Source organism: Typopeltis vanoorti, chromosome 18 (genome assembly GCF_054136105.1).
Source record: "Typopeltis vanoorti isolate ZY-2024b chromosome 18, IOZ_Tvanoo_1.0, whole genome shotgun sequence".
Taxonomy (NCBI): domain Eukaryota; kingdom Metazoa; phylum Arthropoda; class Arachnida; order Uropygi; family Thelyphonidae; genus Typopeltis; species Typopeltis vanoorti.
In genome coordinates, this window is record NC_143566.1 from 13,316,454 (window position 1) to 13,341,860 (window position 25,407).

A 25,407-nucleotide genomic window follows, 5' to 3' on the forward strand; every position below is an offset into this window, starting at 1 on the left:
CGAGCCGGGCCAGAGGAAATCACGGGTTTTATGTATTGGCGATCACTGCAGATGCTGAGTCATAGGTCGTATGCAATGTATAGTGTCTATTCTCAAATTTTGGGTAACGTGGGACTTGCATATTACAGTCGTAGCATGGAAATCCATGTTGTGAACCTCGGTTCTGAATGCTTTTGTGCAGACTAATGTTCCGGTCGATGTCCAGAACGTCGCATTCAACGTGTCGGATGGTGTATTTTACATAATATGTAGTTTTTACATATTATTTACATACTACATATTCGAATTTCACAACAGTGGACTTCCTGCATTTCCATCTCAGCGTAGTGTCATTCATTATTGATTTGGGTTGGCTCAGTTTGTCAATAATTTGCGAATAGATAGGTCTGCAACATGGCACCCTATCACACGCCTCTTTCAAACTCCATCAGTTCCTTCCTAGCAGCCATTTCGCCTGATATTGACTTCGGATCGTCATATTGCACCAATTTATACCATTTACAAAGTCTGATACACCTTGAAAATGAGGATTGCTTGTTTGCTCTTCCCAAGCAAACGGGCAACTAGGTTAGCGGATACGCTCTCCAGCCAAAAGGATGCGGTTTCGAATCTCGCCGTGGGCATGGATGCTTGTGATTGTCTCTAAAAATACTAGTTGGTGGGAGGTATATGGCGTTGGTGTAGTTGCGGTTCGTTGTAGTTGGTGGATTAAGTGGTGGAGGTAGAGAGTTGCAGAGTAGAAGCCTTCCCGCGATTGGTCTTTGGACTCCCTGGAGGTGTCACGTAAAAATAATAATAATAATAATAATAATAATAATAATAATAATAATAATAATAATAATAATAAATCGGGAACAGGTCTAACAAAGGCCCAGAAAAAATGTTTCCTTAGTCGGAAACTAGAGTCTTCAGAGTTAGTGGTATACGAAATACATATATACATCCCTTGGAGGGAAATCAAAGAACACTAGTGTGGGGAACAAACAGCCATTGCTTCCACCTTAATAAGATGTAGGATCTCCTTTCGCAGATATCACTGCAGTAATCCTACAGCGAATATTTTCTAAAGCGCACTATACTGATATCATTGGGAATTATGTACCATTCTTCATTTAGTCATGTAACGAGATCCTGGATTTGAAGAGTGCTGCGGACTTCCCTAACATGATGCTTCAGTTCACCCCACAGATCTTCAGTCGGATTGATATCGGCGCTTTGTGAGGGCCAGTGCAGTGTGGTGAAGTTCATGTCCATAAACATGAACTTCTACGGAATTTCTACATAAACATAAACATGAATTTCTATATGAAGCATTGCATTGTCCAAAACATCAGAGTTCAGTGTTCAGGACATCATAAATAGATGTCAGAGGCCAAACCAGAAAAAATCAGGACCATACTGTCACACAGCCGCCTCTGAATTTCATAGTTGGATTACACACTCTGGTAAGAAACGCTTTCCGGGCATCCTACTCCACCCTTCACCCAATTAATTTTCTCGATATAGGGAGTAGCACGATTCATCTCTCCATAAGACAAACATTCCAAGCTTAGAAGTCCTGCTTTATACGATCTCTGCATCACTGATTACGACGCTGAATGTTGGTTCGAGTAATGTGGCTTTTGCATATCGCAGGCCTACCATGGAAACCGATGTTGTGTGCCTAGGTTGTCAATGTGTTTTCTGCAGATTCGTGTTCTGATCGATGCCTGGAACTCCGCATTCAACCTGTTGCTCAACGAATAACGGTTTTTACATATTATCCTTTATAACAAGATAATTCTATTGCAGGTAATTCTAGTGCTGACAGATTTCCCTGTAGTATTTTCCAGTTTGACTGGGAGGTCCACAGCTGATGACGTGCGGGATGCTCTAACATTCCTAGATGGAGCTAGTTAATCTCTATCAATGAATGTCGGTGGTCTTACAGAGCATTTTCCTGCTGTAGTAGCACCATCAGTTTTCCATTTCCTAATGACATAAGCAACGGTGGATTACAGTATATACTGAGACAAGTAACAATATTATCGCCAGAAAGACCAATGATGTGACATCCAACTACTATCCCACGTTGGTAGTCTGTCGGTTAAGCTGAACGTGGTATCTTAATATCGAGCACAATGCAAAACATGCACATTCCCTTTCATTACCAGCTTTACGCACACTCTCTGAATATTTGCATGTGGCAAAAATTTGCGTGGCACATAAGGCGTTCCAATACTTCTGTCAACACAGTGTATACACAGCTTGACAGGAAATGAACGGACCCCTGTGGGGAAGGAACATCGTGTCATGTAATTAGTTACGTGTTTGTAGCCGATATAAATTGGAGAAATATGATGTTCCGACGTCAGTGCAACTGTGTCTGGGCGAAGTTACTGCGAGAAGGGAACTGACGGAGTTTGAAAGAGGCGTTGTGATAAGATGCCATGTTGCAGACATATCTGTTTTCAAATTATTCACAAACCGGGCCATTTCAGGTCACCAATCAATGATACCACACTGAGATGGAAGCCAGGGAGTCAACTGCAAATGCTACCTCAGTGAACGACCAACCATCCCCACCGAACGTGACCGCACGGTGCTACGAAGGATATGTAAAATTGCCATTCTTCGGGCGACACGCTGAATGCGGAGTTCCGGGCATAGACTGGAATAAGAATCTACCAAAAACATTCAGAACAGAGGGTCACAACATGGGTTTCCATGGTGGGACTGCAATGTGCAAACCGGACACAACCCGAACCAACATGCAGAGTCGTCTTCAGTCATGCGAAGAGCCGATTCATTATATGTAATGTAAATGCTGAAAAGTAGGAAGCAGTGCTTCCAACTTTTCAGCACACGAGGGATGAACTGGAGTGTTGGTGAGGTTAAGGAACGTCCGCCTCCATCGAATAAATTCGTAAAATACCTATTAGATTCAACGTATCCGTGCGTATGCAAATACCTGATATTTTATTATGATGATGATTTATTTATTTTAATTTAGAATCCATACGAAGCCGTTTACATTTTATTTCATTCGGATCATTTTCAAGGCACAGTGAGACAAAACGTGTCGAAGTCATATACTGCAGTAATTTCAATCTGGTTTCTGAATAGCAATTAATAAAATTCGAAAATTAGGATGTCTGTGTGGTTCAATATTTTGAACCACACTGACATCCGTCTGAGATCGTTTATTTGACCAAATTTTGGTTGAACGTTTCGAAATGTAGCCCTGAATGTAATGGAATTTAATGGAGTTAGGGATTTTGAATCTGTGTCCCAATGTCGTCTAAGTTTCAGTTTTGGTGTTTCAATTAGACTTTTAACTGCTGGAATTGTTTTTTCCTATTTTCCCCTACTGGCTCTGGTTTTATCAGTAAAATAATTTTAAATTATATATATTTTTTATTTTATTGATATACTTGGAGCTTTTATTAGCGAAACGATTCGAAATATGTTATTTCCTCTCTGGCATGGATGCAATTTAATGAAATCTGATATTTAGTCATTATTCCAATTTATCAGTGGTTCCATTGTAGCCAATTTAACCCACAAATTAAGTAAAATAAAATATTTTTACGAAACATATACGACAACTGATCTAGTTCAATTGTTCTGAAAATGCAATAACGTTATTACGAAACGTATCTTTCGTTTCTAAAGGCACGTCTGCTCTTTAATGGAGTTCGTCTCGTTTCGAGATTGCAAGTCTGTTGCAAGGATAGAATTTCATTCATACTGAGTAAAATACTTTAAATCAAGCAAAATAAGAAGGAGTAGATATAATGAAGAATGGCAATAATGTGAAAATCACTTTATGCACATAAGTTCGATTTTGTAAAGATCATATTTACAAATTTGATCATGAAAGTAGAATAATTAAAAATTCACAGCAGGCAGTCGCGCGACGAACAGTCCTTGATGGTGATGACTGGATCCGAACGGTGGCCAGAAAACGTTTTGCCCTCTTTCCGAAGTTCCCTGATGATATTTTTTTTACACTCCTGAAAAAGACTAAGACAGCTTTTATGGTTATGTCCGGACACTATGGAAAGTCTTTTTTTCTTGGAGGCCTTATTGTCTTTGTCATTGTCTAACAGCAAATTTAGTTCCAGACAAGGTCTGGAGTTATCGTTATAACATGGAGAGAACTGGTACAGTGCTAACCCATTGGGATATTTCAGCTCCAGTTTGCTGTCTGTATTTCGTCTCGGTGCCTCGTCTGCAGCGTAGTCGAATATTCCCACTGGCACATTGCTGAAAGGATTCGGATTCTTCTGGGCAACTGATTTCTTGCCGATCAACCAATATGTCCTCATTTCTCCTTTTCCCTGAAAACATCAAAATTTGTTTACTTCGATAGTTGGAAGCTAAATATGCATAAAATTACTTTCAATTCAAAATTACATGTCATCATTTTGGAACTTCTCAAATAAATAATGTCATTCACATTCGAAATTTATAATTATTTTTATCACTGGCTTTCTTTTAGGATATTTTATTTTTCGATTACCCACAGCCGAAGGGGTTGTAAGTCTCCCCGTTTTTATTACCTTTTTTGTTTGCTCATTACACATTATTAATTATCTTTATCACGAATACCTTAATCTTCTCCTCAAGTAACATACCAAGCTTAAAGCATAGCATGGAATTCAAAACTTTCAGCCAGATGGTTCTTCTGGAGAAATTTTGGTACACACCACTCCAAAAATTAGAGAATTGAGAACTTTTGGAATCCGTATAACGAAAGCCGTGAATGTGATGTGATGTGTTGATTCAAGAAAAGGCCAAAGGTGCGCGTCAATCCCAGAAAATCTCATATTCTCTGAACATCCCAGCATTAGCAAAGGTAAGGTGAGGAAAAGGAAGGTTCAAGTATTTCTTATGAAAATGGACTCGTTGTTTCAACTATTCAAAAACGGCCAAGTCTTTAGTAGTTCAATTTTATGAACAAAACCAATTCACTTTTCTTTCTATCCATTCACTTTTCTTTCTATCCATTCACTTTTACTATTCCTTTGTGTTACATTTCCAGAGTTTTTCTATAAATTACAACTTCACTTGCTCCAGTCTAGTGTTCTGTAACACTGAAGTTGACAAGTTGTCATCTACTAAAGAAAGGCAAATATCAGGGCTGAAGGCATTCATCACGGAGATTGTGGAATGCTTGAGTACAAAAGATTTATTAAATTAAATGTGCTGTCATGAGCATAATATTTGAGGTCAATAATTTATAAGAGGAGCGGGTAATATTACAAAACCATTCTAGCATGGTGTGAAACAACAACAACAACAACAAAAAAAAAAAAAACAGGAATTTGACTATCCAGTTTCAAAGGATGGCAGGCTAATCATATGAGAGTAGTTTTGTAACTAGACCTAAACCGGAACGCCCTCACCGGATGAAATGCCCATGAAACCATCAAAAGTGACTTTACAAGTTTCTCGAAATATTTTCATCGATTTTACCAAAAGGTGGATGATGTGACCTAAGAGATCTGCTGCGGATTCTCGTAGCCCACATCATATGGTGGTTGCATCATCTAATGGACCTCGAGGTGTGTAAAGAAAGCGAACTGATGCCATTTTCCGTTATTTTTGAAAAACTGAACTGACGGCGAGAACGAAATTTTATCTTCCTTTTTCATTCCAGATGCAACAACGACCACTACAGCAGCTGTTCACTCAGATTTATTTTTCCTATTGTTCATATCGCTTATTCTCAGGCAATATTTCCCATAAGTCTCAATTCTCACTCTTCAGGTTCCACTTAAATGTGAATAAATGTCTGTGCTGTGCATTGCAGAAACGGCTGAGGACTTAGTTACCTCTTTGAGCTTTGTTAATAGCCAATAAAAACGAAGCACACGCTGGAAAAAAAGTAAAATAAACAAATAAATAAATCCTAATAAACGCGGGTCTGGTTGGCCTAGTGATTAGCGTATCCGCTCTCCAGCCAAATGGCGGCGGGTTCGAATTCCGCAGTGCGCATGGATGTTTGTGATGTTTGCGTTGGTGTAGATGATGTGGTTATTACAGAATTTCTCTTTTGCTTCGAGATCGCTCCACATATCAAGAAATTGATTATAATCCAACCAACAGACAACTAAAGAAATTAAATTCTCTCCTTGATGAAGTCATCAGTTTGGATAAAGACACAATTGAAAGACTTAAAACTCATTTTGCAAGACCTCCTAGATTTTATGGCCTTCCAAAAATCCATAAGATTGACTATCCTCTTCGTCCAATAGTAGATTGCATTGATTCTCCTACTTACCGTATAGCCAAATATCTAGCTAAATTACTGAAATCTTACATTGGCAACTCGAGTTCTTTTTTAAAAAACTCCTCAGATTTCTTAGAAAAATTAAAAGATGTCTCATTACAACCTACAGATCTTATGGTTAGTTTTGATATAGAATCTTTATACACCAATGTACCTCTTAAGGAAACTTTAAAACTACTTGCTGACATCTTTCCTCAAGATATTATAAAACTATTCGATTTCGTTATACATTCTGGTTATTTCATATGTCAAAACAAATTTTATAGCCAAGTAGAAGAAACAGCCATGGGAAGTCCTCTTTCTCCAGCTTTAGCCAACTTTTATTTAGAACATTTAGAAAAAGTCCTCTTCACATCTAGTTTCCCTCTACCATCTTTTTGGGTAAGATATATAGATGACATATTTGCTATTTGGCCTCACAGTAAAAACACTTTATCTTCCTTTTTAAACAGTATTAATTCCTTACATCATCGCATAAAGTTTACTATGGAATTAGAAGAAAACAACCAGTTATCTTTTTTAGACGTTCTCCTCATCCGATCATCTTCAAATATTCTTACAACTACAGTATACAGGAAACCAACATTCACAGGTCGTTATATTCTGAAAGAATCAGCCCATCATCCATGTCATAAAACAGGAATTATGATGTGGTTTGCTATAGTTGGTGGACTGAGTGGTGGAGTCGGAGAGTTGTAGTAGAGTAGGCGACCTCCATCGATGAGTCCTTGGACTCCTTGGAGCTGTCATGTAATAATAATAAATCTTTAAAAGCTTTCAGATTTTAACACGAGGTGAATTATCTCTTAAGTTACGAAGAATTAATCCATTATTTTATCTTTCACATTTTTCAAGGCTGATTTTTTACTATCAATAAACCAAAAACAAAAATACCTTGAGCTGCGTTAATCCTCGTTCATGCAAAATGTATTCTCCCAGTTTGTCCAGGATGTCCTTGAAAGCCTGGCTCACGTGTATTTTCAGAGCTGGAAAAAGAAAAATCTTATAGGACTGAATACATATAACGTTATCATGAAAATAAATTAAAGGCATGTTTGTCTTTCATTTAATGATGACTGTTTACTGAAGTGTTGCATATTCTTGTGAATGGTAATGTAGCGATTTCTCACTATCGATTTAAAGTTTAAAATAATTAAAAATGTGTCACACTTCTAATTAATTAAATTAATGAGCCACCGTGACGATTATTTCCCGAAATACAATCACTACTTGACAAATTTTACATGCAAATTAATAGGGGGAAAAACATAAAAAAACCTGGTGATCACATCAGGAATTATTATTTCAATAGTGCGTTTGCAGCGCTGTTGAAATGATGCTATCCTTGCTCTTTGGTTTTAAAGAAAACGGTCCAAATTCCGTTTAAGATGAGAGGAATATGCATTAATTATTTTCACTTGAAAGTGATGTAGCCATCCTCGTATGCAGATGCCACGTTTTATCTTTTCAGAAAGGCATGAAAAGTGTGCCGCTGCCACACTGAAAAGTGGGCAGCGGCACACTTTTCAGTGTGCCGCTGCCCTTCCGTGGAAACCTAGTAAATGTTATTTCCGTATACTATAACTCACCATGATGTTACTGGCGCTCTGGAACTCATCACGGATGGTGTGCCGATTGTAGTCGGTTTTTGCGTGCCACCCGTTTTAACACCATCCTATCCCCGTCATTCATTTTCGCTCCCCCCCCAGGTGTTTTCCTCCATAAGTGATACCAGAACGTCTCCATTTCTTGATCACGTCGCCAACCGTTGATTTTGGATGCTCCAGTTGAGCGGCAATGGGACAAATGGACATGTCACCAATGTGGCAACTCACGATGACACCTCTCTCGAAGTCCCTGAGTTCACGTCATGTTGCCATATCACCTGTATTAAACTGCTACGATGAAATACTGCTTTCTACTATCTTTACACCGGGTTTTAAGTTATTAACAAACCTGAAATGTTTCATAATTTCAAATAACAGGGATGTCCGGACAATTGGTAGATCGTGTATATAATATACCGTATAATTCTATGTGAAGCCACAGTAAACCATTTTTGAGAAACATCCGAAAAATTGTTTTCTCTGTGAAAACATTAAATAACAAAAAAAAAAAAAAAAATGTTTGTTCACCTTCTCCTGTTGATTCCATCCTGGAAGCTGTGTTCACCGTGTCTCCGAAGAGGCAATATCTTGGCATCTTGAGTCCTACAACCCCTGCCACACAGGGACCTATAAGACAAGCAGATTATCAGATTTGTAATTTAAAATTATAATTATAAATTACAGATTTTTTTTTTTCTTTTTTTTAAATACTTCTGTTTAGATTATCATTCTTTAATCCGGATTGGGAATGTCTTCAGTAGTCGATAATCATTTTTAGGAAACATCTTTTATAATGAAATCCAAGTTGGTTACAGAAAACGTATTTTTATATTCGTTTCAAAGAAATGAATCTTCTTCGAACGCTTACAGTAAGTTTTCCAAACTGATTTCGCACTTTTAACACTATGCAATTCTATTATTGCTGACAAAATTTTATCATTCAATGTTCAATTCATTTTAGTTTTATTTATATACCACTTTTCACATTTTCTTTAAAGTAATTTAATAGCATCTTTTCTGGGAGGAAGAAGAATCACCCTTTGTCCCCTATCTTTGGATCGCAACTGGGTTAGTATAATAAATAAATAAATAACATAACAAGTGTCATTCTGTACATTACATACAGAACTATTTAATAACATTTATAACAGAGTAAAAATGTATTAAACTTATATGTATTGTTGCAAGCATATTAAAAGAAAAAAAATCGGCTATGCGTGTGCAGATCATTCAAAGAGGAAGCTACTGTATTTTGTGAAAGCCTGATGTGGCGTCACTCGTTTATAATTTTGAGGTTATGCAAAAATTTTCATATTATTCGCTTTTTATGTAAATACTCTTTCAGGTGCATATGTAGCCATATGGAAATAGCGGTAGACCGCACAAAGAAAGATAGTTGGTTATGTTCTAGCCACTGACTAACAACATTTTTCTAGGCCTTTCTTCGGCTAATTCCAGAGTTTCGTTAATCGTTGGCATTAGAGAGCAGCGTTTTTTTTTTTTTTTTTCTTTCGGAAACTGTGTTTCTTAATCCCACAGCTAACAATTCTTAATCCCACAGCTAACAAACTCTGTTCTAGAACTCACACCGTTTCCGACATATCAGTCCTCTCGAATCTCTCGCAAGAAAGATCTCACGACCCTCTCCATAACTTTCGCTAATATCCAGATATCCAAACACGAGAAGAATTCCCTTCATGGATTGCACTACACCCCCAGCCCTTTCCTTGCACAAATACATCTCAGTCATAGTTTCTGAAGCCATCAAGAAAATCGATGTACTTTTCATCAAAGCGCTACTTCTCAGCTGTGCTGTCATTAGTAGCAGTAGAGCTCTGTACAATTCCCAAATTCACACAACCATGGCGTTCTCACACATTTGGAGTGGTACACTTAAATTATAAACCTCCTTCGAACTCCCTTGGAAAAATAAAAGACATTAGGGGAGTGTTGGTTTTTTTTTTATTACTAGGGGCTCCCCCCCCTGGCGCCTACGGCGCCCAACCCCCCGTGTTCCGGACTGGTAGGCCGGTTCTCTTTGAATTCCGATGACTCGACACTCAGGGTAGCCCCTGAGTTTCAAAACGTTTCAAATAACTTGACAAAAACGTTACACAAAAACGTTACATAAAAACGTTACAAAAAACGTTACAAAAAGTTACATAAAAACGTTACACAAAAACGTTACAGCCTGCATCCGTTTCAATCCGACGTCACATCCGTTTCCAATTTCAGCTTATCATTTTATAAGTATAGAGTAGATATAAACTGTCGTGTCTTTGAGGAATTCAAGATTTTCTGCGAATTGCTTTTTTCGATTAATTATCTTTCTATTACTATTTTTTTACGGTTTCTGTGTTTGATGATTTATTTTGGTTAATCGTTTAATGAATTAACGTTCGATAAACTTATTTCGATGGATCGCTCCGTTGAATTTTCTTCCCTCCGGTCATGCTGCAAGCCGTTGTCTGATAAAAGAGGGCGCTATGACCTTGTCCATTAATTCTAGGATCTTTGGCTAATAATGTGTGTTCGTTTTCTATAACTTGAATTCAATTAGCTGAAAATGTAAAATGCTTATTATTAAATGATTTGAATATGTTCCTATATATTGTAAAACTTAATTAGTTTCTTACAGGGTTCTCATTAATCATACTGATTATGTTCTAAAGTTGCGGCTAGCTTTACTTATAACAGCCCGACACTGAAGTTATGCGAAATTAATCGTATTAATACTGGAGTACGAGTAAGTATTCTGAATAAATTTGTATCATCAGTATTGTTTTTCGACAAATCTTATTATGAATAAGTAAAATATGGAGATTTCAATGTGATGAACATTTCCTTCCAACAAAGAAATGGCAATTTCTTAAAAATTCGACAAACTGAAAGAAAATTGTATCGGAGGTGCGTGTGCGTGTGAGTGTAACCTGTTTGTTCATAATTGCCGAGAAAGCGCGGTTGTATACACATCTTAATAGAATTAATAGAATTCGTGGTATTGCAAGCAAAGGAGAAGGGGAGGGGGTATTACTTAGAATTACGGCTGAAGAAACGGAGTAGATCGGAAGTGTTGTTTACATAAAATTAATAATACCTAGGTAAGTCGTGTAAAGTGTAACTGTACAACCTTTTCTTTGTCTGTTTTGTTTGTTTTTAAATTTAAGCAATTTTTAATCTAACTTCGCTTAATGGAATCAATAATAATGCTCTTCTTTTAACAGGTTTTTTTTTTATTTATTTAAGGAAAAGTCCTATAAGCCGCAGTGATACAACTATGAATTTTGTTCTGTCCACCTAGAAGTAAACACTCAAGAGTCTCTTCGGAGTTTCTGAGATTTCTGTCTCATACCCCCCCCCCCTTCTTCTCAAACGGTTCAGATGATTTGATGTTATAATAACTGCACCACTGATGAAATGTAGTCAACAGTAATGTTAAATAACGGCTGTAGTGTAAAGTGGCTTTTTCAGTTAATGGCAAAGTAGCAAACTTTTTATGAAATACCTGAATGGATTCCTATTCTCAGCTTGAGCCTTTGACCTGGCCTGTGTCTGATCTCGAAGTTCTGAATGGCCCCTAATAGATGAAGAGCCATGGAAGCTATTTCGGATGCGTGTTTGTCTTCATTCCGAATGGGCAATCCACTGACCACCATGTAAGCATCTCCAATGGTTTCAACCTTATAAACATCGTAGTGACCAATGATGGAATCGAAACACGTATAAAGATCGTTCAATAGGTCGACCACCTGAAAAGAAGAGCCAGAAAAAACGTAGGTAAATTTTTGATTTACATTTGTATGTGCTTTCTTTGTGCAGTATTTTTTTCAAGAGTAACAAATGTAGAAAAGGCATTGTAAATGTTTCTTTTACATGCATATATTGAAAACAAAATATAAATGTGAGTTTGCATAAAACGAACATCAATGTCAATTGTTATAAAGAGTAGCAGCACCAACGTTTCTTAGTATTTTGCTTGCTTTAAACATATTAAAAATAAAATCGAACTAGACAATAATGTAATTAGGCTTCTTAACAACTGAAGCCTGTTATTTAATGCATATTATAAGCTTGTTATGTTCAATAGGGTTGAGATTATTGTCTTGATGAAAGAGACAATCATCATAATCATCATCAACAACCATGGGTCCAATGCCCGCAGGTGTCTGCTGCCATCTTGATATGATTCTTCCATTGCATTCTGTTTTGGATAAGATGACTCAGTTTGTGTATAGAGTTTCCGCACCATTTGACGATGTCATCGCCCATTCTCTGTTTGCTGCCTCTTTTGTTCTTTCCTTCAATTATTCCAAACAGCAACGTTTTTAATTTTCTCTCATCATTCATTCTACATATATGGCCAAATAGACATAGTTTCCTTTTGATTTGTTTCTGGATCAAGTTCCCTTTTGGTTGTATTCGTCTGCAGATGTCCTCATTGTTCACTTTCTGTATCCAGCTTATTCTCAAGATCTTTCTATAGCACTTCCTCTCAAATGCCAATATCCTCCTTTGAGATTCTCTCAGAAGTACCGAGACCTCGCATTCATAAAGCATGCTGCTGAAGATACAGGTTTCTACAATGCGCAGTTTAGTTTGCATCTTTATAGCTCGACTTTTCCATATTTTGTCCATGGCTTTTAAAAAAGTTGTTGCTCTGGCTATTTTAATTTTCATCTCTTTTTTGGGGTCCAAGTCATGTGTCATGTGGCATCCAAGATATGTGAAATATTCCACATTTTCCAGTTGAAAAAATCTGCCTATCGTAACTCTGTTCAGTAACTCCTGTTGTCCGTATATCATTGTTTTAGTTTTTTTATCAAAGTTGACATTTAGTCCATATCTTTTTCGTTCTGTGTATAGTGTTTGCAATATCTGTTCCAGCCTTGCTGCGTCTTCTTCACTCAGGACGATGTCATCTGCAAAGCAGAGGTAGTTTATTCTCATGCCATTTATTGAAATGCCTCCACCGTCTTCTTTAATCTTATCTAGTGTTCTTCCCAGATGTATAATGAAGATGATTGGTGATATTGGGTCCCCTTATCTTGTGGGAAATTAATCTCCAGTCACACCTGCTATACTGACTGTTACTTGTGCTAGGCTGTTTATATCTTTCAACAGACAGATCAATTTATTGTCCACATCATAGGATTACAAGACTTCCGATGTTATATTTTGGTCAATATTATCAAATGCCTTTTGGAAGTCCACGAAACAGCAATATAGCTTTTTGTTCTTTCTTCGAGCTTTCTCTGCTATTAGTCTTACTGCGAGTATTTGTTGCAGTGTACTTCGATCTTGTCGAAATCAGGCCTGTTCATCCGGAAGATGCGCCTCCATATGCCGCTTCAGGCGTTCTGTTAGTTTGCCAAGCAATTTGCCAAGTGACTCATTAATGCAATAGTTCTGTAATTGGTGCATTCTAAAGCACTGCCTTTCTTATGAAGAACAACTAAGACCGATTTTTTCACTTTTCTGGGGCATACCCTGATCTCCATATTTCATTACATAGTTTATGTATTTCTTTTACAACTGATTCTCCCCCATATTTTAGCATCTCGCCTATTATGTTGTCATTTCCAGTACTCTTGTTGTTCTTGAGATGTTTTATAGCCTTATTCACCTCCTCTTCCAAGATGTCATTTTCAAAGATCTCTGATGTTGGAGAGATTGCTTTCAGTTTTTTGAAAGAGACAATGGTGAGTTCCATAAAAATGCCACAAAATAAGAAGCATTGCATTGTCCAGAAGATTCAGACACTTCGAGGTTATATGTTCGTGGTACCGCATCACATCACCACCTCCGAATTCATATCAGCCGTTAAGCACTCTTGTAAGTGATGTACAACGGGCATCCGCAACACCCACATCCGTTCAAATGCCCCAGAAAGGGTGTAGCCTGATTCCTCACTCCATAACACTTCATTTCAAACTTCCAGGTCACACTATACACGCTCCTTGAACCACTAAAGACGACGCTGCACGTTACTTTGGGTTATGCGGGACTTGTATTATTGTGATCCTACCGTGGAATCTCATGTTGTGAGTTTTTGAATTTTCATATACAGATTCGTGTTCCAGTCGATGACTGGAACTGCATTCACGTATTCATTCATACATATTATCCTTCGTAGCACCATTCGGTCGCGTTTAATGAGTGTGAGGAGGGGGGGACGTCAACTGTGAGTAACACTTGCAGTTGACTACCTGCGCTCCTATCTCCGTATGGTATCACTGATTGTTGACTTGGGATGGAACAATTCGCCAACAATTTGCCGAACAGATAGGCCTCCAAGATGACATCCTATCACAGTGCCTCTTTCAAAATCCGTCAGTTTTCTTCTCGCAGCCATTTTACTTGAACACAGTTGCACTGACTTGAATGATATAGTTAAATGGCACGATGCACCTTGCCAATTATGGTGTGTCTGTTGACTTCTTTCCAAGCAGTGTATATCAATATACCATAGGTTAGGCTAAAGTTTTTATGTGAGTTTCACGCATGAAAGATTAAGAAGCTTTCTTAGTTGAAATCATCTAAAAACATTTTACTGCAATAATCTGTATATATATATATATATATATGATGTCTTGTAATGTCTGAAAGACATCATCTAGATGATTTCATGCAGGGAAGAATTATTGGAAAGCTTGAAAAAAGCCGCAGAATGACCGATATTGCCAGATAGCTTTGAATTTCACATAGTGTAATATGCTGGGTCTGAGCAGTGTATCAAACCAATGGAATTTGTTCCAGACGTCTGCTAAAAGGTCGCCCCTTGCTCATCCACGGAGCATGAAGACAGAGTTTTGTTATAACAGCAAAACGTAATCGACGCACCACAGCAGGTCAGCTTGCAAGTAGGATATATTCAAGCACAGGTACGCGGATATCTTTGCAAACTGTGGCAATACATCTGCGACCAATAGGCCTATACGCCCGAAGGCCTTGGTCTGCGTCTTATATCCACAGCTCATCGCAGAGCACGTTTTCAGTGATGTTGTATCCATAAAAATTGGACAACATACCAATGGACTAATGTACTCTTTACAGATAAGAGTTGATTTAGTCTTTACTCCGATTCTAGGCGACACTTCATCTGGCGTGAAAGTGGTGTTAGCATCGCGATAATGTTCTTGAAGGGGATAGATACTGCGGTGACAAGGAATGATATTATGCTTAATGGACTCACCGAGCTACAAGTGCAGGAAAAAGGAACTATGACTGGTGAACGATATTGCAACGAAATTCTTCAACTTCATGTTTGATTGTTGCGAGGTGTTGTAGACGAAGAATTCATTTTTATGGATGAGAGTGCCACATCATACATGAGCAGTGAAGATACTTCTGGAGAACGATGACATTAATCGAATAGCGTGGCCAGTATGCTCTCGATATCTCAATAGCATAGAATTTGGGACTCAATAGGGAGATGTATTGCTGCTCGAAATTCCTATTCAGAGAGCAAGCATAAAACCTTGTTTGATTCAGTTCTTCAGCAAACTGGCCCACTTGGTGCTAAGCGTGGTACGTCGTTGTGAGAACGGCAGAGTAATTCGGGATGGATATATTCCATACTGAAATGTATCTCAGCATAGTTTTCTGTAAGCTCATTCCTTAACTACTTTATTTAGAAATTCGTAACTTTTGCCAAAAACGTATTGTAATTTAATTTGTATAAAATTTATAACACATCTTCGTGTAATATGTTGTTGTTGTTGTTACCATGTGGAGTTCCACCCAATTTTCGGATCCGTCTTTTAAGACTGGTTGAGCCCTCCTCATGATTTTAGTTTTTTTTTTTTTTTGTTTTTTGACGGTAGATCCGTGTGTTTTCACGGGCCGGTTTTCCTGTTCTAAGGAACGAAAAACCCGAGTTTCCAGGCGAAAAAGCTCCTTATGAGACCGGCTAACTCACATTTCGTCGAAAGCGACCAGATAAAGTTCCTCACGTCACCGACAGGAATCGAAGCTAAGTATTTCCGACCAAATGACTTCGTCTATACCGACTGAGCTACGGAGGCTCTTCGTGTAATATAATTTATTAGTATGCTGAATATAAATTTATGTCCACATTGAGTGAAGCCATGAACATTTTTTCATTATAATAGTTTATTCACAATATGATACACGTAGTTCCAAAGGTGTTAATTAGATCAGTAGTTTTTTTGGGACTTATTGTTCAGGTTTGAAAAGGGAAAAGATATTTATATTAAAAATTAAATATTGCAAATTATGGTCTTCCAAGTCTCTCTATCTTGAGCTAACTGGTAGATGTGAGATGGAGTTTTGCAGTTCAGTCTACTGATGGCTTCACACACACACACACACACACACACACACACACACACACACACACACATATATATATATATATATATATATATATATATATATATATATATATATATATATATATATATATATATATATATATATATATATATATATATATATATACTAACTCTCTCTCATTTCGGAATCCCTCATGTACAAGATGAGGGATTCCGAAAAGGGCGAGACTTCAGGATGTCTGAGTTGATGCCCAAGCCACCTGAGTTGTAGTTTTTTGACTATATTGACAAGTGTTCTTGCTTAGCCAGATTTAGCACAGCAGAGTTAGTGACGCGGTCCATCCAGGTGTATCCAAGGATCAGTCTGAGACATGTAGTTCCAAAGGAATTAATTAGATCAGTAGTTTTTTTGGTGCTTATTGTCTAGGTTTCAGAACCATACAAGAAAATGGATCTACTGGTTGCATGGTATAGTCTTAATTTTGTCTTTAATGATAGTGATGATGATTTCCAGATGGGGCGGAGTTTGTTATGGAAGACTAGAGCTAACTGTTTACGTTTTTTAATATCATTTGCTGTATTGTTGATGTACGATCCAAGGTACTGAAAGTCCTTTACTCTTTCTAAGGGTTTATTGCTGATATGAAGTATAAAGTTTTCACAACCTATTGAAAATACTTTGGACATTTGGATATTGATCTGCAGACCAATAAGTTTAGCCTGTGCCTCTAGTAGACTGGGATGTTTTCGTATCCATTTCTTGGCTCTGTATAAATAAGTACAACATCGTCAGCAAAACTAAGATCAGTTATTTGCATGGTGTGGGTGGATGTTCTAATTAAAACCAAGGTTTTCTGTGTTGATGGTACGGGAGATGTAGTCCAAGCATACTAAAAACAAATAAGGTGCTAGTTTTTCATATACAGGTAAAATTGTGGTTTGTCCTGAGCTTTTGGCCACCAGTGTATATAAAGTACTCACCGGAGACAACTGAACGGATTGAATATTCTAGAAAAAAAACTTAATTGAATATTGATGAAAAATATTCGTAATGTTTATGAGTCTTTCAATATGTGTTCCAGCGTTTCTAATGACTACTCCTTGCTATTGATGACGATGATTCACTGACAAGATATCATTCGATAATGTTTTTTTAGTGTCATTGAATCACCATTTTAAATATCATGTCTAGAATATGGGACGCTGTTATACCGAGAAGCTCAGCTTTCCTAGACTCTTCTGAAAATTGGATTTTTTTTTCCTTCCAAATTTGCTGAATTTTAATCTTCCAATTGCTTTACTTTGCCCATTTATCATGGAGTTTTCTTCTGTTCTACTCTGCAGTCCCGTGGTATTACCACGTCAATGAACCATACACTATTTTTTTTCTTTTGCTCCCTTTTTTCTGTTTGAGTAATTAATGTCCAGCGTAATATGTTCCAGATCTATCTGAATTAAAATACCAAGAAATATTCTAAATTTCATTTACTTTTAAATGGTATATTCTTAAGGGGTTTTGGAAAATGTGAAACCATATTCCCTACATAAGTTTCAGTTTATATCTTCTTGAGACCGATAATGATTTATGGCCTCTTTGTAGCAATGATTTATAGCAATCTTTCCAGAAGAGGCACTTTTTCTTCTTTATTTTTGCATACTCGTCATTTGCTATCATTGCTAATATTTTCATTATTCACCATTATTACATTAGTTTATAATACTTGCTGCAGAAGAGAGGTATCAGATCCTCTCTCTCTCTCTCTCTCTCTCTCTCTCTCTCTAAGTAAATACAGGAAAAATGCTAACTGAAGCTCACAAAGCAAGGGTAGTAAAAAAGTCTGTTAAATCAAGCAGTTGTCAATTTTATCTTCAATGTTTGATAATTTTTCCATTTCTTTCTCCTTTTACTTTTTGGAAATTGGCTACATTTACTACTTTTTCTTTATGAGCTTCAGTTCGCATTTTCACAAAATTCACAATTTCACATTGTCTCAAAATAATCATGCAATGCTTTATTCTTCTTATACTACAACTGCTACTGCTTACCTGCTTACGTGACCTGTTCAAGTTCACAATCTTCACTTTTTCTTGATAGGTATAATCGATAGGTATAATTATTTATTTACACAAAATGGATTATTTTGCTGCATGCTAGTATGTCTCGAACTATAGACAGTATTTTGCACTTTATTCAAATTAATAAACAATGTATTTCACTGAAAATTCGAACTCTAACTGAGTAGTGACTGATGGGATATTTCCTCCCTTGCTGTGATGTTTTATGTATATTTCGAAGCCCGTTTTATTTAGTATTAATTTCAGAGGAATCTGCTAGGAAGCCCAATAGATATTATAATAAATAACCTATAAAATGCCTTTTGAGTTTTTCATCCATTCAACCGTATCCATTGACCATTGGGTTTTCGTGTGGTCATAACTGCTGTTAGGAGATCATCATCATCATCATCATCATCATCATCATTATTATTATTATTATTATTATTATTATTATTATTATTATTATTGTTGTTAGCATTCAAAATACGATATGAAATATCTTTTATTCATATCTTGAATTGTTTTAACTGTAGCCTTTAACAGATTTAAAACGGTTAATAGAATTTAATTAAATTTAAATTCAATGTAATTTAAAATGGAAACTTTTACAATATAAAATGATACAAATATCTTCAATTTACTATTTCAACCACATGATGGTATTGTAAACGTTCTCTTTGTTCTGGTATTTCCAATCAAAGCATATCCTTGCTACCAACTAATCTACAGAACCACTTATGGTAATCCCATATATAAGAATCTTCTGTTGAGGCGAAAGAAGAATCTTGTTATTATTGAATTTAATACATGCGGATTTAACTCTCTCAGAAATACATACGAAGAGATGCTATTCCACAGACAAGCAGTTGGTAGATTGAAAGACGAGGAAACAATGGAGTAAACTGTAAAATGGCGACTGACATCACATTTTAAGAGATTTAGAAGAGTGTTGGGCATCACCATGTCGATTCTGGTGATGATTGACCATGAAATGTCTGTAGAAAATGGACGAAGCAAAAAGCTAAAGTCTCGGAGAAATAGAAAGGAATTAATCGGCGAGAGAGGGATCGTAAATCAAAACAATTGATCTTCTTTGTGCAAAGAGAGGATTAGTAGCATAACGTTCCTCAAATGCTAGAACAATGTGCAATAGCGAGACCGATTCATAATGTGATTTATACAGACGTAGTAGCTAATCAGAGCTAAAGTAACGCCTGTATAGGAAGAACGTCATTTCTTAGATGGTACGCTAAGCAATAAGTGGAATATATTTATTCCAAGAACGATTACAGATTGTAGTATCCTGAAATTAGAAATCTTCTCTGGTCTGAAGATTTTGGTAATGTTAAAAGTAAGATCGGAAGAAAAGGTTTCTTTCTTGTTCTACAAGCATTGCAGTTTAACCAAATATTTTGAGTCCCGTTGAAGAATGATTTAGAGGTTATAATTCACATTTGCAGAAGCAGATATTCTAGAAATTGTTCTGATTTGTGTAGTGCAATGCACTACTGTCAGCGAAACCGTGATGGAAGACGTGTGCCTATAGGAACTGTGCGACTACAAAAAAGCTGACAACCTTGCACTACAACATATGCCTTATAGTCATATGTTGGATATGACATAGTAATTGGATTTGGGCTAAATGCGATTAAATGCCTTTGAGTTACCCTTTGTAACTCAAATATTTCCATCTCATGTGTCTAATGATGGATAACATAAACTAATAGATCTTCTGTGGATTACTAATCAAAGAATTCATACTGGCGATTTTGTTAGTTGAGAGGTTTTCAGTGAACGTAGAAGTTGACGTAGAAGAAAAAGAATCGAGGTGAGAACAATTGGGAGAAATCCGGCGTTTTAAAGAACTGTCACCTATAATTTATTTAGATTACTCATACCACGTGGCTCGAAACTGTAGCACGTGTAGCTCAACTTTGATTTATATAAACACCATTTATAAGTTTATTTAGAAGTGCCCATCTCAGTATTGCTGGAAGTACTAAAATATGTTACTTTTTCTGCTCATTTCCTCCAGAAAACGACAAAATTAGTCGATTGATCTTTACAGTTTCGAAGTTCATTGTTAATATAGTTTTCACAGTGTTTAATTTCATTGCGTTATTAGTAATGGTTCTGAGCATTTATCCAACTAAAAAATACAACTTCAGACTGTAGTCAGCTAGAGCTCTGTAAACTGAGGGTAAAAAGTTAAAAGGACGAAATCAAATTTTATCGTACATAAACCACGTTAACCATAGGCATATGTATCACATTAAATGTTATTTTTTTTGGGAACGAATTAAATGTCATATGCATCAGTAATCTAATTTATTTCTAAGAAACTAAGAGAGATTTACCTGAAGTGGTGTACTGACTGCCGACAGTGCAGTAAAACCTACAATGTCACTGAAGTAAATAGTCACATAGTCAAAACTTTCGGCTTCTACGGGTTCTCCACGTTTTAGTTGTTCGGCTACAGGTCTTAAATAAAACCAGAACAAATCATTATCAAATTTTCTACAGAAATAAAATAACAAACACAAACACCGTAGAAAGTTTTTTAACCTGGGTATATTCTGTATTCAAGATACCAACTAATTTTATATAAACTTGGTTTTTAATCCTACTTCCCAAGTGAGCAAACAGACAAGTAAGTCAAATCAAGTTTGCACCTGCACGTAGTGCAAGTCTGAGGCAACTCATGGTAGTGCCACTCTAAGCAACTCGTGGTAAAGGTGGATTAAGATCTGATCACTTTCTTTAGTGTTTTTCCCTTAATGTAAAGCACATCCCCTTGCGGAGATGTATGATGCTATGCATTAAAGGCAATGGTCACTACCCATACCGGTTTCGACCTTTATTGAGGTCTCGTCAGTGGGAGCCAGACCTGACAATGCCAAGGTTGAAGTAATGCAGAGCTTATATGAATTTTACCTAAACACGGCATTACTCAACCTCTGCATTACTTCAACCTTAGCATTGTCAGGTCTGGCTCCCACTGACGAGACCTTAATAAAGGTCGAAACCGGTATGGGTAGTGACCATTGCCTTTAATGCATAGCATCATACATCTCCGCAAGGGGGTGTGCTTTACATTAAGGGAAAATACTAAGGAAAGTGATCAGAGCTTAATCCACCTTTACTTAGAGTGGCACTACCATGAGTTGCCTCAGACTTGCACTACGTGCAGGCGCAAACTTGACTTACTTGTCTGTTTGCACACTTGGGAAATAGGATTAAAAACCAAGTTTATATAAAATTACTTGGTATCTTGAATACAAACACTCTTCACATTTTCTCTTACATTATAAATAAGCAATGGCGATCTCTACCATATTATAGAAGGGGAAGTATTTCTCAAAAATTGACATTCCACAGATTTCACCATTGGTTTTCCTCAGCAGACTACTGTTTAATGCATAGGCGGCGAACGTTTGGATGGAATCTTATTCGTCATCCATTCAGGAACTTGTACTTTCTCTGATCAGTTCAAATTCAAACAAATTAAACGTTTGGTGACCGAAACTATTTCTGTTATTTCCAAGAAAACAAGATGGCCCTTTATTATCTAAATGAATTCCATTCTAATAATTGCTGATAGATATAGGTATGCAAAATAGGCTTGTGGCATGAATATGGAGAACCCTGAGTGATACGTATTATGCAAGGTGATATATAGAGTAGCAGAATCTAAAAAAAGGATGGTGGCAAGTGGGATATACCAGGTTCCCTGCTTGGGCACTGCATATCATTGACATTGGCAGAGATACAAGCCCTTAAAGACATTCGTGATATGATCCACTGTTTAACTTGTATATCATTGGCCTCAGAGATGGTCTAGTTCAATTATATGTTGATGATGCAAAGCTAGGTCGAGTGATAAGGGCATATCTGATGCACAATCCTTGCATGTTGACACGAACAGACTGAGTCTATGGACAAATGAATTATAAGTAATAAATAAAAAAGTTATTAAACTTTTAAACCCCCTCATGTGTTATGGTCCACCATGTATTAATGGGAATTTGCTAAAAGTGGTTAATGAAGCTAGACCTTGGGGTGATCGAAGTGAGTGTGTTTAGATTTAGGTGGCGTATTGCAAACATGGTTCGTACATTACATCGGATGAATGCAATATTGAGAAAAATACTAAATAATAAGAATAAGGAATTTATTCTCCAACTAAAAAGTTTTGATTAGGCCACGTCTGGAGTGCTGTGCATATATGGTTGGCAAGGATTTTTTTTTAAATATAATTCTCACAAATGAGAAACAGAAGGGCCTAAGGAAATATCTGCCACATACGGACAGATATCAAGGGCAAAGTAACAAGTTGATATTCTTCTTAAACTGCTAGAGGTTGTAATCATTTAGAAATGTTTCATGGGGGAGGCTGGCCCACGGAATTGAGGTGGATAGTTTGAAAGATGGCTAGGAGTAGCAAGTTCGGTAAGTATGCAGCTCGACTGTAAAGGGATGTCGAACAGTGTTGCTTGAGTTGCTGTAAATCTGGTGGAAATGGGAGACAAATGGATGATACTGTTCCTGTCCAGGTTCAGGATGGTTCTATTGTTCAGTTGAACCATCATCTCATGAAAATGTCTGTAGAAGAGAGACACAATGCAGGCACTGATTTTTTATGAGAAAGCAGATGAAGAGAGTCTTACTTAAGAGGTAGTCTTAGGCGTATCACCTAAAACTGAGAGCAGTATTGCAAAGTGAGCCAGATTTAGAATTTATACGGATTATGTAACTGGTCTGGTCAGAAGAAGTACCGTCTTGAACCAAATTTTATGATAGTTGTTGATGCTGTGGTACTGATTGGAATAAGAGTCAGTTCGAAAAGAGAGAGTTGGTCTTGACTGTTGAGTTGAGCATTATCAAAAGTAAGTGGAGAAGATGCACGAATAAGGAAACTATCAAAAAAGTTAGCACCTGAAAACTAAGATATTCTCTGACATGTGAAACATTTCATACGAAGATAGACGGAAGTACATGACAGGAAGGGTTTCCCTCCCAAAAACTCGTGCATCCTCTGAACTGGAAGAAGTGGATGATAAACGCATTCAATTAACAGGCATAATATGCACGCTTCAATAATTTCAACCAGGTCAAATTCAACCCACTTGGGTGCACCAGCTGGTTTCTTATATATGATATATACTTAAGGTTTAAATTTTACATTTTTATTATCAATTTTTATGATGGATTGATACTTTTTGAAAGCAGCTAACAAAAAACAAATGAAACTAAAATAGTTTTGTATTTTAATTCTCTACCGCCTTCCCCATGTGTAAATACGACTTAATGCAGTACTGAAGAAATACTTTTCGAGTCAGATAGGTTGGTTTTATTTAATGTGTATATTTTCATAAGAATGGTTTGCAATTTATCGTTATCGATAAATCGCGGAACTGCGTAAACAGTTTCAAATGCGATTCTAAATTAATCTTAAAACAGTTAAGTCATAAAAAAATGTTATTACATTTTACCTACTTAGGAAGCATGCGTAGAAGAAGATTTTCGGTTTTCTTCTTTTCTTCCATTAACTGAGTGGTCCTTTCTTGAACTAAACCTTCCAAGTTATAAGAGTACTTCTCCATCATGGCGATCATATTATCAAAGATGTTGGATTTTCTGAAAGAAACAAAAAAAATTACTTTATTAGAAAAGAATTCGACATGCTCTGGTTGATGAAAAGATATCAGTTAGCCGCTTCAAATTTCAGAGGATTAACGAAATTGCACTGCAGATTTCTTTTTTTTTTTCATAAAATAATCTGAATGTCATCAAACATCAGTGAAGAGCGTGCAATTATGAAAAAGGTGAAACTAATCTGTTTATTTATTTATTCTTATGACAGAATACAGATGTGTTCAATGTTAAAAGCCACTCTAGACCCTCCTTTGACACTTCATGTATCTCCTGCAGGTCGCCGTAGAAAAGGTGAAGGGACAGTCACTGATGATATGTTTGATAGTCTGTAGAATATGGGTGCAGCCACAGTAAGGGCTATTTTCATATTCCATTTTTGTAGGAGATAACCGCATCTGCTCTGATTTACCCTGGATGATAAACGTTAACTTTTATAGCTTTCTGTTAACTTCTATAGCTTTCTAGGAAGGATGAAGCTGGCAGATGCAGGGGTCTTTCACAAGAGAGCCATTTGTTGGTAAGTTCATAGCACACTGTTGGTTCCACATGTCGTGAGGTGAAGGTGCTGGACCAGAGAAGGCTCTGGTTATGTCCCAAAATGGATACATTGGCTTCAGCTGGTTCTAAGGGGCGGGGGGGAGGTTGAGTGCAGAGGTAGTAAAGAGTTACTTGTGATTTTCTCCAGTTCTTTTAGTGAAGCCTGCCTTCTTCGTATATTTGGTGGGACTATGTTGGAAAGCAATGGCAGCCATGGCAAAGGGGTAGATTTCAGGGTCCCACTAATCGTGCGTATGGTTATGTTCACATGGGAGTCAATAATGAGCACTTCTTTTCCAGACTGGTATGCAATATTCCTCAGCAGACTAAACAAGGGCCAGGCCAGAGATCTTAAGTACCTCGACTCTTCAACCCCCAGCTGGTTCCACTTAGTCTTGAGTTCATGTTGTTTCTCGTTTTTATTTTATTGTTTACTTTACGATTATGACTTTTGTAGGTCAGACGTGTATGTAAGTTCACTCCCAGGTATTGCGATGTGGGTCATGCTTTACTGGGCTGCCACAGAAAACTATTGGTTGAATTGGCGGTTTGCCTCCTTGTGTGAAGATGGAAAGGTGTGGACACTCTTTTGCTGGGGTTTGGCTTTAGGCGCCGTTGGTGGAAATATCTCTCGATAATCTCCAAATCTGTGTTCAAAGCGTCCTCCAGGGAATCAAAAGAAGGAGATTGGTGGAGAATCGCCATATCATTTATATTATGACAGTGTACTGAAGAGGATAAAGAAATATATTTTAAAATATCCGTCGATTTTTTATTTTTATTTTTTGGCTATTAATATTATGTGTATATTAAGTCTGAATTGATGCATGTCAATAATGGTTGCTTAGAGAATTGTATGGCATATAAGTTTGATCCTAATAATCGACTAGTGGAAATTTTTCTGGGTATTTTTTCAGCTGTACTCTGAGGTACATGATCTTCCGCATAGGCACACAGAGTTTTTTCCTTCCTGGACACC

The 25,407-nt window shown here is 37.0% G+C and overlaps 1 protein-coding gene across 6 annotated transcripts in view; it reads right to left on the reverse strand.

Annotated features, from left to right (window-relative positions):
* Positions 1–3,790: 3,790 nt before the first annotated feature.
* LOC150096498 (guanylate cyclase 32E-like) overlaps positions 3,791–25,407 on the reverse strand; it is a 644,496-nt gene continuing 622,879 nt past the window's right edge. For all 6 annotated transcript variants that reach the window (XM_090407815.1, XM_090407814.1, XM_090407817.1 and 3 more), the window contains 6 exons: positions 23,733–23,873; positions 20,594–20,717; positions 11,390–11,633; positions 8,413–8,511; positions 7,172–7,263; positions 3,791–4,322 (listed from right to left, as the gene is read on the reverse strand). In XM_090407815.1, the coding sequence (XP_090263941.1) occupies positions 3,879–4,322; positions 7,172–7,263; positions 8,413–8,511; positions 11,390–11,633; positions 20,594–20,717; positions 23,733–23,873 (1,144 nt within the window). In that variant the 3' untranslated portion in view covers positions 3,791–3,878. The remainder of the gene's footprint in view (positions 4,323–7,171; positions 7,264–8,412; positions 8,512–11,389; positions 11,634–20,593; positions 20,718–23,732; positions 23,874–25,407) is intronic.